We start from the raw sequence: 16,716 nt of genomic DNA, 5'->3' as shown, positions 1-16,716 counted from the left end.
ATCTAAAGTCATTTTTAGAGATAAAGCCACTAGGGGTAAGTAGGTTCAAGAATGAATTCCCTAATAGTTCTGGACACACCAAAGCTTCTCAGTGCTGCTAGTGATTTAGCAAATATTCATTCTCCACTCTAAGTTCATTAAAAGGGTTAAACATTTCTTCCTTCAAGTCTATTTAAATAGCTAGCAATTTAGTAATAGCTAAATTATACACAAAAATTATCCAGGGTGACTTCTTTCAAATGGTAAGCTAAAAGGGTATGATGATATATTTGTTCATCCTTATCCCTTAAATACAGAGATACTTTAGTACCTTCGGCTGTAACTGCTTTAGAAGTAGAGGAGAGTTTAGGAGTAAGTAGCGGCTCATCACTCAAGAGAAGAAAAAACAATGCATTCTTAAAGGATATAAGTTAAGGGGCCAGGCAAGCTAAACATGTATCATCATCACAGGGATTTTCCTCAGTTCCTTATAGCAAAAACAAATAACTATTTGGGAGATGAAAATGCTCTAAAATTGATTGTGGTTATGGCTACACAACTCCATGAATATTCTAAAAACCATTGAGCTTTACACTTCAAATGGGTGAATTGTGTAATATGTGAATTAAACCTCAATAAAGCTGTTATTTTTTAAAATGAGTAACTTTTTAATCCACTAATATCAGGTTTTATAAATGCTTTAATTTTACATTAGGCTTTTCAGGCTTACTAGGTTTCAAAATAAGCAGGAAAACAGAGAAAAAGTATATTTTATTGGTATTTAGACCTAGCACAGTTCAAATCAAATAAAATGGAACAGAGCAACTTATTTACTCTAATTGAATATAACATATAAACAATTTTTTTAAGTTTCTGTCTATTTTACCATCAGATGATAGTGTTCATGCAAGTACAATCATGACACTGTCCTTCCGGGCCCATATCATAGCACCACCTTTTATTTGCAGTACTTGATATAAATTTCATTGTCAAACATATCTTGCTTTAGCAATGTAAACATTTGCTACAAGTAAACTTTAAGAGGTAAAAGTGAATGATACTAATGAATAAATCAAAATAGAACTGAGCGTCACATGATAAAATTCAACAGAATATTAGATAATACTGTTTCAATAAGAACTACAACTTAATAAAGTTCACAAAATGGAAGCAAAAACCAAAAGTAGTATGTAAACTCCCAAAATAGTTTAAAATACTGGAGGATATAATGTAAAATTTACCTCAGAAAAACAAAGGGAAACAACAAAACCATGCAGTGAATACCAAATTTGGTTTAGAAGTTACAGAAGTCCTTTTACTGCAAAGCCTTTCTGAAATGTACTGTGCCAAACTGTTTATTTTCTATCTCCCTTTATAAAAAAATTATCACTTTTAATCACATAGTTGAATACTTTGTGGGAATTTCACATATGTTGCCAACTGTGGAATTGTTACCCAAAAACTTTCATCTCTAAACTATTTTTTCAAATGACCAAAACATTAAATTATCTTCATAAAAATTACCATACATAAAGTCAAATAATTCCTAAACAAATCATCATAAAAATAAATCTGCCTTAACAGAGTAAATACAGAAATAGTGTATACATAAGTGCTGAAAATCACAGAAAAATATTCAATGAATAGGCAAAAATTCTCACATTTATCATTACTGTTGATGATTTGCTTTACTTTTTGGTTAAAATTAAGAAACAAGTTTTCAAAATGTCAAAACATTCAGTGCCACTTTGAATTTGTCTGCAACATACAAATGAGTTATATCTCTGTAGTACAAGGCAGACTCTATTTTTACTTTTTAACATAAGTTATAAAGACCTCAAATTTCTAAAACCAGTTATAATACTGTGACAAGCAAAACAAATTTGTTCTTATTGCTCTTATATTCTAGCTTAATCTACAAACATGAACATTTTTCCATTTGTTGTCTCAAACCATACTAATACAAAAAGAGTCTAGAGAGATCTCTCTGTTGGTTTCCACAGATTAACTGAAAAAAGGGGGAAAAAAAGAAACTGAAATATTATTTCATCTTCTTAAGTGTTCTTAATATGTTTAGCACATCAAGCAGCACTTGACACAGCAAGTTTCTTTAAGTGATCCATAAACACTTGTAAACTAACATCATCTGTGAGAATAGGTGCTCCAGACTCCTAGAGGAAAAGAAAGATATTTTCTATGATTAAAACACAGGAGATGATACCTTATATAAACAAATGTGTAAAAAAACAGACAAGGAAATCATTTTAAGCAGAATGTCTATGCTCCCTGTTGTAATAATAAAGAATCTGCTGGCCTTTGTCCCAGATTCCTGTTCCCAGACTCCTGAGAGGGGAACTACATCCTTAGAATTTCCTGAAAGTAGTATCTGTTATTCATGAGCCCCTCAGATCACACCTGAGTTTATGCTGAGATGAGATGACTCAGGATAGGGACCAGTCACCAGAAAGATCAACCATGTAATTAGATGCCTGGGCTTTAAGAGAGCCTGACCTCCAGGGAGGAAGAGATGCAGGGCTAGAGATTCAATCAATCATGCCTAAGAGAAACAAAAGCAAAAACAATAAAACCACTGGATACCAAAGCCCAGCGGAGCTTCCTGTTTGAGGAATACATCAATGTGCTGCAAGGGTGACGCACCCTGATTCCATGGGAAAAGGGCACAGAAACTCTGTATCTGGGACCCTCCCAGACCTTGCTGTCTCTTCCTTTAGCTGGACCTAACTTGTAACTTTTATACTAAAACTGTAATCATAAATATAGTGCTTTCCTGAGTTCTGTGAGTTGTTCTAGGGAATTACCAAACCTGGGGAGGGGGGTTATGGGAACCCACCCCCCACCCACTCTACCCACCCACTGCCCACCCCAGCACCCTCCCTTTCTCACCACCCCCCACACACACGGATTTGTAGCCAGTTGGTCAGAAGTGTGGGTAACCTGGGATTCGACTTTCGGCTGGCATCTGAAGTCGGGGCAGTCTCGTGGACCATGTCCTTTAACTTTTGGAGTCTGCACTAACCCCATGTGGTCAGAGTCAGATTTGTACCGCAGTTTACCAATTGGCCTTACATTAGCTCCATACCCAACTTAATCTTTAAAGTAGTAAAGTGTTCATTTGTCTTGAATGTATTGGTGTTTTTATCACTACTAAGAAATAAGTCTCCCTTATTGCTGCCTGTTTACTAAAATAAAATTCCACTCACACATTTTAGCAGAACCGCCAGATGGAAGGAAGAGAATTTATATCATTTTTAAAATAAACTATACTTATATATTTTCATTCAAGTAATTTTAATTGATTTCTGTGGGTTCTAAGTAATTAACAAGGGTTAGGGAAAATTCCTAACTTCTATTTTAATAAAAACTGTGTTGATTACCTTAGTAATCCAATCCACTAATAATGAAATTTTATTGTAGCAAGAAAGTTTTTCTAGAATATTTTATATCTGGATTTTTTTTTTTTTTTGCGGTATGCGGGCCTCTCACTATTGTGGCCTCTCCCGTTGCGGAGCACAGGCTCTGGACGCGCAGGCTCAGCGGCCATGGCTCACGGGCCTAGCCGCTCCACGGCATGTGGGATCTTCCCGGACCGAGGCGCGAACCCGTGTCCCCTCCATCGGCAGGCGGACTCTCAACCACCGCGCCACCAGGGAAGCCTTCTATATCTGGATTTTTAAAGTTTTCACCTGATATCCAGTTTCTTATTTATCAGTATATATAAAATACCTAAAACAAGGAAATTAAGTAATTTTCAGAGGATACCAGCAAGTTAGTGGCAAATATGAGCTCTGACTTTATAGGTCTTGTGGTTCTAGGCTGGCATAGCCACAGATATGTCATAACCTCTCCTGAATACTGGAAAATCAATTTTATTATGTGTTTTCATATGTGAATTTATAAGAACTTGAAAAACTTGATAATGAAGGGAGACAACAGCACTGGAATTAAGAGCTCCGAGTTTGGAGCCTGACTGTCGAGCTCACATCCTGGCTCTGCCACTTACTTAACCTCTCTGAATCTTAGTTTCCTCATTTGTAAAATACAGATAATAACAGAACCTATTTCACGTGGTTGTTATAATGATTAAATGAATTAAACTTTGTAAGCAAACACAACAATACCTGACACACACAGTAGGCATATAACATTATTATTATTATACCTGAATTTTTTGCATTTTACACATTTTCCACCTCAATTCACCCAATCCCAGATCTATTTCTCCTAGTCAAGACAAAATATATATGGATTTTCTAATTCATATACTGTGATCTTATTTGAAGTGATTAATACGAATGCTCAACTCAATCTTATCAAAAATTTGCAGTTGATTGATCTCAACTTTACAACTGCACTCTTTTTCTCTTTAAAATATATTCAGGATTAAGCAAAAAGTTCCAAGCTTTATATCATTTAGTATATGAAGCACTATAGCAACAGAGACCTCCAGCACCCTGTCACAGAAGCAGTGTTGCAGTGGTGCCCTCTTCAGGCCATCCGTGGATAATACTTACACTGGGTACTTGATTTCTGACGAAAAGAAAACTAAGGTATTAAATTCCATAATTTTTAGTAAAATGCTTGGCTACCATGTTAACGCCCTAAATTTCAATCATCAATTTAGCTTAATGGTTAAAAATTCTGATTCTGGGGTTAGAATGACCTAGGTTCAAATCCAGACCCTGTCACAGTTTAGCTGTGTGATTTGAGGTAAGTTAACTTAACCTATATAAGCCTCAATTTCCTCTTCTGAAAAATAGGATTAATAGTACTCACCTCACAGGAGTGTTTTAACAAATAGAAGTGTATGAAAATCTTAGCATAATGACTAAAACACAGTACAGACTCAGCTTATTAGCTATTATTATCTATAAAAATATTAACATAATTTCTCTTACAAAAATCATAGGTCAAAAAAGACCTTAGGGCTCTTGGTTTCTTTCTTACTTCTAATTAACGTATTTATTTAATTTTGACATTTCAAACAGCATTACAGGAAAGGGATGTTTTCAAATTTAACAAAATATAAAGACTGAGAAACACTGATTTAAATATGTCAGACCAAAATTTCATTGTTTTTAGACACATGAAAAAGTTTAATACAAATGAAAGATTTTTCAAATAGTTTGGAACCAATCTTAAAAAAAGAAATGGTCTAAGTAAAATCCTATAGAAATTTTTTTGTTTTGTTTTTGTAAGAATCTATTCATAAAAGATAGGATCAAATGTCAGCTTCCCCCAAAGGTGTAACTGTAACTAATTCCTAAATTTTGCTAAATCAAATGCATTTCTGGGGGCTTTCCCTGGCGGTCCAATGGTTAAGACTTCGCACTTCCAATGCAGGGGGAGCAGGTTCAATCCCTGCTTGGGGAACTAAGACCCCACATGATGTGCGGTGTGGAGTGGCCAAAAAATTACAAAAATTTTTAAAGTGTATTCCTGGAAAAGATGATTATATTTTCTAAAATGCAATAATGAGAAGAAACCCAAACTGTCTTCAACTGCCTCTTTGAGGAAAACACTTTATAAAAAATCTAAGGAGAGACAGACCTGATAACAATGTAATTAAAACCACCATATAGTATAAGGACATAATTTAACTTAATGACTATAAATATTTAAACAACTTTTTATCAAATCAATAAAAAGAATTCACTTAATAACAAGTAAGTACACTTAAGTTTCTCTAAAGGTGATGGCTTTCAAAACTGAGTACTGAATAGAAGAATGGGTGGATGGATAAACAAATGAGTGAATCAGATAAACAAGATGCATGTTTATTCCTTTGCCTGGGATTTCCTTCTCCATCATATTCATCCAATGAAATAATCTCCATCTTTCATGTTTATTCCTTTGCCTGGGATTTCCTTCTCCATCATATTCATCCAATGAAATAATCTCCATCTTTCAGGGTCTGGCTTAAGTGTTAGGGCTCTTGTTCATGTCTCTAATGCCCCTACTTCCAGGCAGTAATAATTAAACTTCAGTTTAAAAATAGGTTTTCTTTCCTATCTTAAATATCTTTAGAGAGACTTTTTTTCCAGTGATAAAAAGGAAAACTAATAACTAATATTTACTGAGTATTACTGGGCATATCAAGTATGTGTCATCAAACTCTATAACAGACAAGGAAGAGAAGGCATAGGAAGTTTAGTAACCTGCAGAGTTTTCAACTACCAGCCCAGAATGATGCCTCTCCATGTTTAACAGCTCAACAAGTTCTTTACTTTATATGTCTTCCATCTACATCTCCATGCTGTAATTTAAACCTCCCCAAACAAGGAACAAGCCATTATTTCCATGAACTAAACCATGTTTTTTTAATGCAGAAATTCAGCCACAAAGAGATAGGTTTTATTTGGTCTTCATAATGTGAGCTCACAACATTTTGCTAATTGAATTATGTGTATGACAACAATCATCTGGAGGGGAGGAACACTACCCCCTTTAGAAAAGGATTTGTGTACCCTCCCCACAAACCCTAGTCTGCCATATCCCGCTGCCTCCAGGTATTGCTTTTTGACACTGAGAGTCAAGTTTTCTTATATGCAGCCAGGTTCACTCATTTGTTCACCTGGTCCCTAGGGGCATGTGAATATGTGACCCCTGACAAGTACTATTTTAAAGTATCCTTCAATCCTTTAACCTCCCCTTCATATTGATTATTCACCATTTCCATTAACTCTAGTAACTTTATTTATTGGTGCTACTTTTCTATATTCTTATGATTTTTTTTTCTTAAATAAGTTCTTCTTAAGTTGTGGGATCCAGAACCAAAACCAATACTCAGTTAACTAGAGTTAAGTATAATGGAAAGTCTGATTCATGGTACATCCTGTACTCCAAACTTCCACATCACAGTAATATTTGGCTTTTTGTTCCCCCAGCAACTGGAAGAGGGTGAGGGGTGATATTGAGAGTCTATACGTATATGTGTTATATGGGCACAAATTTTCTCACATGTGCTATGTGTACCCTTTGAACGCCTTCCAAGAGTAAGTTCCTTTCTTTGCTGTAAAAAACTCCTCACCTTTCAGGACTTTTAGATCGTGAATTCAATTTATTTATCTATATCACGAAAGCTTCTTCACTCCTAAAGCATCTCTCTGTTCTCCTGTCCAGATCTATTATAGTCAATATATGCTATGTTTAAGGTACTGTGGAAAGTCAAAGATGAAAATGACACAGTTATCACCCTTAAGTAATTTATAATCTAACAGGAGAAATAAGTGTCATCAGAAATAGATGAAAAAAGGGGGTGGGGATGAAGCGCCAGGGATATTACACAATATCCAGTCATGCAATCACAGAAAAGGTTTCATGGAGTCAGTAAACTTTGCACTGAGCCTTGAGGGATGGCTATGATGTGTTACAAGTGGTGATAGGGACAAGTCACATGCTCAGTGTATTCAGAGTGGAGTAAGAAGTCCAGTTTGGCTAAAAAGACTAAAGAGTAGCTAAAAGTGGACAAAGCTATTTGGAGCATACCACAAAGGACCCTCAATAGCAATATAGAACTTCTATGTAACTTAGTAGGGGGTTATTAAAGATTTCTAGGCAGTGCTTTGACTTAGAACGGCTTTAGGGGGACCACTCTGGCCAGTGCCAAAATGGAGGAAAAGGCTGAAGCCCCAAGAGCAGGTAATTCCAACAGTCTATGTGAATAGTAACAAGGGCCTGACTTCGATTAGTGACAAGGAAAGGAGGGAATGGACAGCGAAAATAAGTCAGTAATTAGGGGCAGAAAGGAGAAGATGTAAATGACTAAAGTTCCAAGCCTTGGGAATTGAGAGAACAGTGGGGCCCTCTATAAAAATAGGAAAGTCAGTCAGTACAAGATAGTGTGAAAGAGTTCAAGTTGGGGCATGCTGCTTATGAAGTGTCTACAGAAAACTCTAGTGCTGTGCAGCAGGCAGTTATAGAAATTCCAGTCTATAGGTCACTGTGAAGCCAAACCAAAGATGGAAATTTACAAGTTAGCCTCAGATGAAAGATGAAGCCATAGGAGTGGATACAATCACCCAGAGAAACAGTGAATGTACAGAATTCAAGGCAAACTTTTTTTTTTTTTTGCGGTACGCGGGCCTCTCACTGTTGTGGCCTCTCCCATTGCGGAGCACAGGCTCCGGACGCGCAGGCTCAGTAGCCATGGCTCACGGGCCCAGCCGCTCCACGGCATGTGGGATCTTCCCGGACCGGGGCACAAACCCGTGTCCCCTGCATCGGCAGGCCGACTCTCAACCACTGCGCCACCAGGGAAGCCCAAGGCAAACTTTTGAGGCACCTCTATATTCAAAGGAAAAGGACCTTAATCCCAATTACTGCTTCGTTGCTCTTCTAACCAGCCTGGACCCCACATTCAGTTATCTAACTTCGTTCTCAATTATTCTACTCCCTTTGCTGTGTCCATCTTTCTTACCTCCAGTCCTAAATTAGCCCCAATGCAATGTCTGAATTACAAAGCACGGCTAGAGAACATTACAGAAGCATGCTCAAGAAACTGTTAGTAAATAAAATGGATCCTCACCATGCTGTAAAAGTCTTTTATTCATCTTCTGTTGCTTTCTTATATTCCCTATAGCTGTTTTTAATCTTTTCTATTTTCTAGTTCTTAACCCCAGCATTTCTCTCTCTTAGCAAATAATCTTTTACTGAAAAGAAACAGGCTTATCCAATGTGAGTTTTCTCTCCACCTCAAAAATCTTTCTCTGTCTTCACCCTTCTTCTCACCCTTTGCTTTTGCAGAAAGAAATGTCCTGCGTCCTTACCAATGCTTAACCACCACACAATGCGTGTGATCACACTGTCTCCTTTTGAGGATCTTAAACATCTATACACTGTTCTTTTGTGTCTCCCCTACATTAGCTCCTTACACTTGGTCCACAAATAAATTCTGTGCCCTTACTGTAGTAACAATCATCCTACCCTTCACTCAGGCTAAATTTGCAAAAGAATCATTTATACACACACACACACACACACACACACACACACACAGAATCATTTACACTTATGACCTCCACTTCTTTACCACCTACTAATTCCTTACAATCTATCTGCTACTCAACCACTATATTAAAGCTGCTTACCAAGGGCCAAAAATAACCTCCTAATCATCAAAGCAAGTGTCTGCAGCACCTCAATATTTGCTACTCCCTTCTTCTTCCTTCTATAACGTCCTCCCTCATCATTTAGGATGTGGTATTCTTCTAATTTTCCTTCCACTTCTCTGATTATTTATAAAATATTCCTACCACTTGTACTTCCTCAAGGTTTTATCTCATCCTTGCTTTGCCTCTCTATTCTCTCCTTGGACAAGAATCCACTGTGATGACTTTAAGTATCACTTGTCTATGAATCCTTGCCCTGATCACCAAACCCAAATTCTCAACAATCTGCTCAATTTGGGCATCTAGATGGTATCTCAAACTCAAAGTCTAAACCCAAACATTTTCAGGAATTCCCTGGTGGTCCAGTGGTTAGCACTCTGCGCTCTCACTGCCAAGGGACAGGATTCAATCCTTGGTCAGGGAACTAAGATCCCACAAACAATGTGGCAAAAAAATAAAATAAAACAAAGAATAAAAAATAAATAAAATCAAACATTTTCTTTCCACCCTCCCACTTACTGGCACATGTTCTCCTCAGTTACCCAGGCTCAAAACCCCATATTACCTTGTTCTCCCTCAACTATTTATTTTTCAGAAATTCAAACCTAGAGAAAAGTACAATGAACAAACACCCACATACTCTAAGCATAAAATCACCGATCAACATTTGCCACATTTTCTTTATGTTTCTATGTATTTTTCCTTTTCTTTTTCTTCTTGTTAAATAATTTCTGCAAGTTGAAGACATCATGATATTTTACCCCCAAACACTTCAGGATATATCTCTCAAGATCGAGGACAATCTCCTACATAACCACAACACCATTATCACACTCAAGAAATTTAATAATATTATACTAGTATCTGACATATAGTCCACATTCAAATATCACAAATCATCCCAATTATGTTCTTTATAAGCTGTTCTCTCTCTCTAATCCAGAATTCAGTCAGAATTCACATTTTGCATATAGCTGTCTTGCCCTGGGGTAAGTTTTCCTTTCCTGCAACTTCTAATCAAATCTCACCGAGTCTACTTTTGAAATATCGCTCAGATCTACTCTTTTTCACCATCTCGTCTTCCTTCCCTTTCACTTGGATTACTTCGATAGATACAGTTTCAACCTACACACTGCTCCCAATTAATCTTAAGATTCGACTGTATTATCTAAGACTCAAATTTGCCCCTCTGTCCAAAAACCTTCAATAACATTCCATTACTTACCAAATAAAGACTCAGCTCCTCAGTCCTCAGCCTGGCATTGAAGAGTCTCCACAATTTGGCTGCACAATATATTGCCAACTTATAGTTCTACTATTCATCCCTACGTGTACCCTTTACCTTACTCCATACTGTCTTCTCCCTAGAATTCCCTTCCTCATACAATTTCTACTTACTGGATTAATAACCACTCTAAAAGGAAATGTCTCTTTTTCTGAGCTCTATTCTGACACCCTCTCCTGCTGCCACCATGTGACCTCTTCCACTCCTCCTCGTCTATCCCCCTGTAATACTTTAAATCTTCCTAAAAGCACATAGCCCACTCGGCCTTGTACTTTAACTACTTAGGTATGTATTTTATTTCTAATACTAGACTACAAGCTCTTCAAAGGCAGGGATGATCACTGTGGATCTTAAAGTACCAATACAAAGTCATGAAGATTGGAACACTTGATAAATGTTGATATATTGTATCAAGAGGTAGGACTTCCACCAAATTAAAATATATTAATAATGATTTCCAGGCTTCCAGCCTCTCCTGCTCAACCACAATCCCTGACCACTCCCAGCTTACTGTGGCCTTTTATAGTTCATAGTCTAGCATTAAGCTTGAATCATCACCTCCTATCTCATATTATACACTTTATTGCTTTTTGTCTCAAGGGTAAAGTGTTAAGCTTGAAATATGAAGGGGTTCTATCTATTTGATATAATCACTTTTTTATTTTCTGTGGTGCCACCAAATGCTAATTCTATTTTCGACTCTTATTTTTTTATTACTTTTCCAACAGACATTACCAAATACATAGGAAAAAATGTAGCATTCACTAAAATAACAAACTATAATAACACAAAGAAATAATTTCCAACATCTGCTATTTACACTTACCTGTCCCCAGGCATACATATTATTATGAGTCTGTGAAGGGTTGACTTTCGAAAGCAGGAAACGCGCCTTAAAAGCAAAGAAGAAATAACATTATCCATCAAAAATAGATTTGGTCAATATAGGCTAAACAAATGTATTATACTATCTAAACTCAATTTTATTTAATATGTTTTGGTCAAATTAACTTTATTAAAATGCAACTTTAAAAAAATGAACTAAAGTTTGAAATATATAGGCCACTATATGTTACACATAAATAATAAATGTAACCTCTTCTCGCCAAATCATACATACATAATAACATTCATAGTAACAAATACAAATTGTTGAGTCCAAAACTCAGCATATAAAGATTATGTCTGCAACAATTATGACAAGGTTACTGTGACAGTTACCAAATACCTAGTCTGAAATGTCATCAGAGGTTGGAAGTCCCCAAAAATGATAAAAATAAAAGCCATGAAAACCTATACATGTTCTTTTACTTTAAACAATGACTCTCAAACTTTTTTAAACTGTAGGCTATTCCATGAGAGCACTTACCCAACGTTTTATCCATCTATCCACTATGCCTTATCATCATTAAATAATAACCAGAATAAAAGAGGAACACAGCACTACATGTGGTGAAACATCAATGAGAGAACCAGTCATAAATTATTATTACATGTTGGAAGAACAAGGACAGTCCTGCCTTTTGAAATTTAGTACCATATAAAATCTTTTCCTACTCTCAAAGTAGAAACACAAGAGCACTGGCTCACGAGTCAGAACGTCTGGATTCAAATCCCAGTTCCTCCATTTACTATGTTTCCTTGGCCACAAGTATCCTAAGTCTCAGTTTTATTATCTGTAAAATGGAGGTAACAATAGGACTGCTATGAGAATCAAATGAGAGAAGGTATGTAAAGTGCTAACTATCAGCTTTGCAAATTCTCAATACAGGGTAGCTTCTATTATAGTAAAACCCTAATAATAATTGCTATCATTTCTGAATAATAGTTACTGATATTTATTACCTACTATGTAATACTGTGCTAGGCACTAGGGATACATTAATAAACAAAGCAACATCTGTGCTTTTAAGGAACAAGTGAAACAAACTTATAATAATCTACAATTAATTTATATAACTCTAATAAGAATTACAAGGGAGCAGTAAAAGTGTTTTAAGAGTGTATGTTAAGGGGTCCTGAGTCTTCTGTAAGGCCCAAAAGGGCTATGTGTATACGTACATGTATCTTATTTAATCCTCATAATTCTAAAAATTACACACCTTTTTACAATGCCATAATGCTTTCCTATTATATTTCCTAGAAAATTGAAATGACAGAATGAGGAAAACAGAAGAACATTATGTTACCACAAACTTCGTATTCATAGACTTTACCAGTAAGTAAACAGATTTAAGAAAAGTACACTAAATTATTTCCAAGTTGTTTATATCTTCTTGCTCAACTAAAGCTTGCATACCACCATAATGCCATCCTGGCTCCTTACTAGAGCTGGGCTGGAGGAAGAAGATGGGATAAACCACCAGCTTTAGACAGTTAGTCAATAATCTTACTGCTCTGCTCTCAAAGCTAAAGCAAAAAGCAAGCATACCTTCCCCTGGAAACCATCTGCCCATCTCCTTCCTTTTTTATGTGCCTGGTGAAGCAGTCTATTCAAATTAACGTCAGAAGGCAAGTAGGATCAACTCGTAAAACAAGCAACAAACAAACACACAAACAAATTAACAGTAGTTACCTGACTGCCCCCATGTTCAGTGTCAATGTATCTCGGCATTGGAAATCTGGAGTGAAGGATCTCCTGTGCATCATCCACTGGGGCTTGCAGAAGGTGGCGGAAATTTTCATATTCTGGCATGTCCTGGTATCCCGACTTACGCCACTGAGCTATGGTCTAATTTTACAACAGTTAAAAAATTATGACTTTTTTTCTTGCCTAACCAAAAACTTTAAGAGATTTTTTTCAAATGAAGCAATCTTCAGAAAATAAGAAAATTACAGAACATTATCCTATTTTTTTTTTGAGTTACAAATTTTTTTAAGTTACAAATCCTAATTTCAGTATTCTTGAGTAAACAGATGCAAAATTAGGATATTTCTTCTCCTTTAAAAGTAAAAAGAAATAATAATTCAGCCAGAACAATTGTAAAACGCTATACTTACCATATTAATGTTAGCTAAAAGCTATCTACCTAAGTTTATGATAAATAAGGGGGATTTTCACTACAGAAGATTTCCTAGAGACTTCAAAATTAATGACCTACTATTATGAAGTCTGTGCCAATGGAGTTACATTCTCCCAAGATACATAAACATAAAAACTTTAATAATAATAATAGCAATAATATTATAAAAATAATATACCTGTAAAAGAGCATCTGAATCAATTCTTTTATTAAGGAAAATGACTCCAAAAACCATGTAATTAAATCATCCACAACTTTAAACCTGGCTTGATTTCTAAGTTAACTGAATCAATTAACTGAATCAATCAATGTATACTCTATATTGCTTTATATCTCCATATTTAACAGAGGAACAGTCATCTGCATTTCTGATTTCTCATTTAAGCACATTAATGAGCTATTGAAGAAACAAAAGTACAAAAAGACAAAAGATATAAGCAAAAAACCTAGCTCTGTCATATCATAGACATTACTCTTAAAAGGTAAACAGCACTAGTAACTGGTATCAATTAAAAATAATAATCAATAGGTCTTTTAAAGTCCTGGATAATATCACTTAAAGTAATATTTTGAATAAGGTCTTCACCATTACAGTGCAAATCTAAAATCATTTATAATTAAAACACTGGAAAAATATATCTGCTGAAGTTACTAGAATACTAGACTATAAGCTTGAGTGTAGGTTTGTGAAAAAAAGAGATCTGTATCTCTCAAAGAATCTAGATTTACACATATCTTATAAAAGTGGAAATAAAGCTTATCATAGAGGAAACACTAGTCATATAGTAAAGGGGGAAAGCTTCTATGAATAAAAAGACTTTATGGAACCTACGTGCTTAGCTTTAAATGCTATGGACTCTTACCTCACCATGATAAATCAAAATCTGGAAAAATGTGTCCATAAGGAGAATACGATCTGCAAGAATGCTGCTGCTATCAAGAAGAACCGGCTGACACAAAGAAAACAACGGAAGAGGAAACAGGAAAACATAATTAAAAACATAAAACTGATCTTTCTAGGATATTTTAAATTTTTAAATTTATTACCTTATTACATAAAACCTCTTAGTATTATGAATTCTCAAAGTATATTTCAATTTAACTTTCTGAGGAATCTCTAAACTGAAGTAACAATTGAAAAATAGAGTCCAGTCAAGAGGAAAGAGTCTAACTGATGGTGGCACCACTGAGTGAGAGGGGAAAGGCTTGGGAAAGAACAAATTTGGAGATGGAAAATTAGTACTGAATATGAAATAGAAGGAAGTGGCCTGAACTTGGGTATCACATGCACAAAGATGGTAATTAAAGCTATATGGTGAGACTGCACCACTTAGAGAAAGGGAAGCTATAGAAGAAGTCAGAGATTGAGCCCGGAGCACGCCAACACTTAGAGGTCGGAAAGGGAGAAACCAGCAGGGAGAGACTGAGAAGGAACAGACAGTGAGGAGGAGGAGGAGGAGGTGTTGTAGGTGTCAGAGAAGCCTACAGCAAAAGGTTTTCAAGGAAAATCCTCAAGGTAAATATTGTTGAGAGTTCCGGCAAGATGAAGGCTTTGGTGACCTTCATAAGAGTTGTTTCAGTATAATTTTGGGACAAGAGGAGTTCCCTGGTGGCCTAGTGGTTAGCATCCTGAACTTTCACTGCTGTGGCCTGGGTTCAATCCCCGGTCAGGAAACTGAGATACCGCAAGCTGCACGGTGCGGCCAAATAAAAAAAATTAAAAAATTAGGGACAAGACTTTAACTAATATAGGTTGAAAAGAGAATGTGACATGGGAACATATAGACAAGTAACTTTCTGCATTTAGCTGTGACTGGGACCAGAGAAATGTGGTGGCTATTAGAGAAAATGTGAAGTCCAGGGGCTTTTTGTTTAACACGAGCGCTATTAAGGTTTCTATGTTAATGAGAATGATCCTGATGAGAGAAAGTGATGATGCAGAAGAGAAAGAGGATAACTTCAAAAGCAAAGTCTTAAGAAAGGAAGCTAATGGGATTCATGGATTAAACAGAGAGCTTGAAATTTGATAGGAGTAGGCAGTGGGATTCCAATTTTCTTCTAAACAGTTTTCTACATTTTCCAGATGTCTACAACTTACATATATTACTATGATGATAAGAAAACAAGTTACTTCTAAAACTTTTTTCCTGATTCAAAGAACTACAAAACCAAACATAGACCAACATATTAAAAATGCATTTTCTAGAAAAGTAGAAACTATGACAAATTACTTTAAAAATTATAGTAACAAAATACAACATTTTAAGGGACTTCCCTGGTGGCGCAGTGGTTAAGAATCCACCTGCCAATGCAGGGGACACAGGCTCAAGCCCTGGTCCGGGAAGATCCCACATGCCGTGGAACAACTAAGCCCATGCGCCACAACTACTGAGCCTGTGCTCTAGAGCTCATGAGCCACAACTACTAAGTTTGTGTGCCACAACTATTGAAGCTCAGGCGCCTAGAGCCCGTGCTCGGCAACAAGAGAAGCCACCGCAATGAGAAGCCCGTGCACCACAACGAAAAGTAGCCCCCGCTCGCCACAACTAGAGAAAGCCTGGGTGCAGCCACAAAGACCCAACACAGCCAAAAACAAATAAATAAAAAATAAATTAATTAATTTAAAAAAATACAACATTTTACCCACTATTTTTTACAAAACAGTGAATAAAGGCATCATTAGAGATCATTAATCAGTAGATATTATAAATATTCTCTTTATAATAACCTTTCCTAAAGTATTATTTTCATACTTTTAAGTAGTGTAACAGATCATTTTAACCTTAGAACGGAAAAACTCTTTATTTAATAATAGGTTAAAATAAGTGTGACAGTTTTCTAAGAAGGCAAAATGGATGATTTTATCACTTTTTTAAGTATATCTTTATAATCAACTGTATCTTTTGTTCCAAAAAGACTATAGGAGAATGAGACTATATTAAAACAAGAAGTTCTGTTTAGACAGAATGCCCTAATTGTCAGACACTAAACTCTGGAATACAGTTTCTAGAATCATCACTACCTCTAGACATTGTTAAAGACATAAGAATAATCATGAGCCCTATAGGATTTAATCAACTAAACGACTAAACAAAATGATCTTTAAAAAGTCTCTTCTACCTCATTGTTGTTTTATTTTTTAATGATTTCCTCATACAGCCTAGCATTGTATATAGCATATAGTAAGCACTCATAAATATTTTTAAGTGAATATATGAATAACTTAAGATAACTACACTTGAATTAAATTCTTATATTTAATAACTATATTTAAAGAAAAACCTAGTTGTTTTATTTTTTT

General features: G+C 35.8%; 1 protein-coding gene across 2 annotated transcripts in view; it reads right to left on the bottom strand.

The window, feature by feature from the left end:
- Window positions 1-732: 732 nt before the first annotated feature.
- Window positions 733-16,716, bottom strand: part of SEC23A (SEC23 homolog A, COPII coat complex component) — a 76,518-nt gene continuing 60,534 nt past the window's right edge. For both annotated transcript variants that reach the window (XM_079912582.1, XM_079912581.1), the window contains 4 exons: window positions 14,279-14,365; window positions 12,968-13,123; window positions 11,219-11,284; window positions 733-2,150 (listed from right to left, as the gene is read on the bottom strand). In XM_079912582.1, the coding sequence (XP_079768708.1) occupies window positions 2,061-2,150; window positions 11,219-11,284; window positions 12,968-13,123; window positions 14,279-14,365 (399 nt within the window). In that variant the 3' untranslated portion in view covers window positions 733-2,060. The remainder of the gene's footprint in view (window positions 2,151-11,218; window positions 11,285-12,967; window positions 13,124-14,278; window positions 14,366-16,716) is intronic.

The sequence above is a fragment of the Stenella coeruleoalba genome (genome assembly GCF_951394435.1).
Source record: "Stenella coeruleoalba genome assembly, chromosome: 2".
NCBI lineage: Eukaryota > Metazoa > Chordata > Mammalia > Artiodactyla > Delphinidae > Stenella > Stenella coeruleoalba.
Note: the sequence above shows the minus strand (reverse complement) of the source record. Positions and strands in the feature narration are given on the sequence as shown.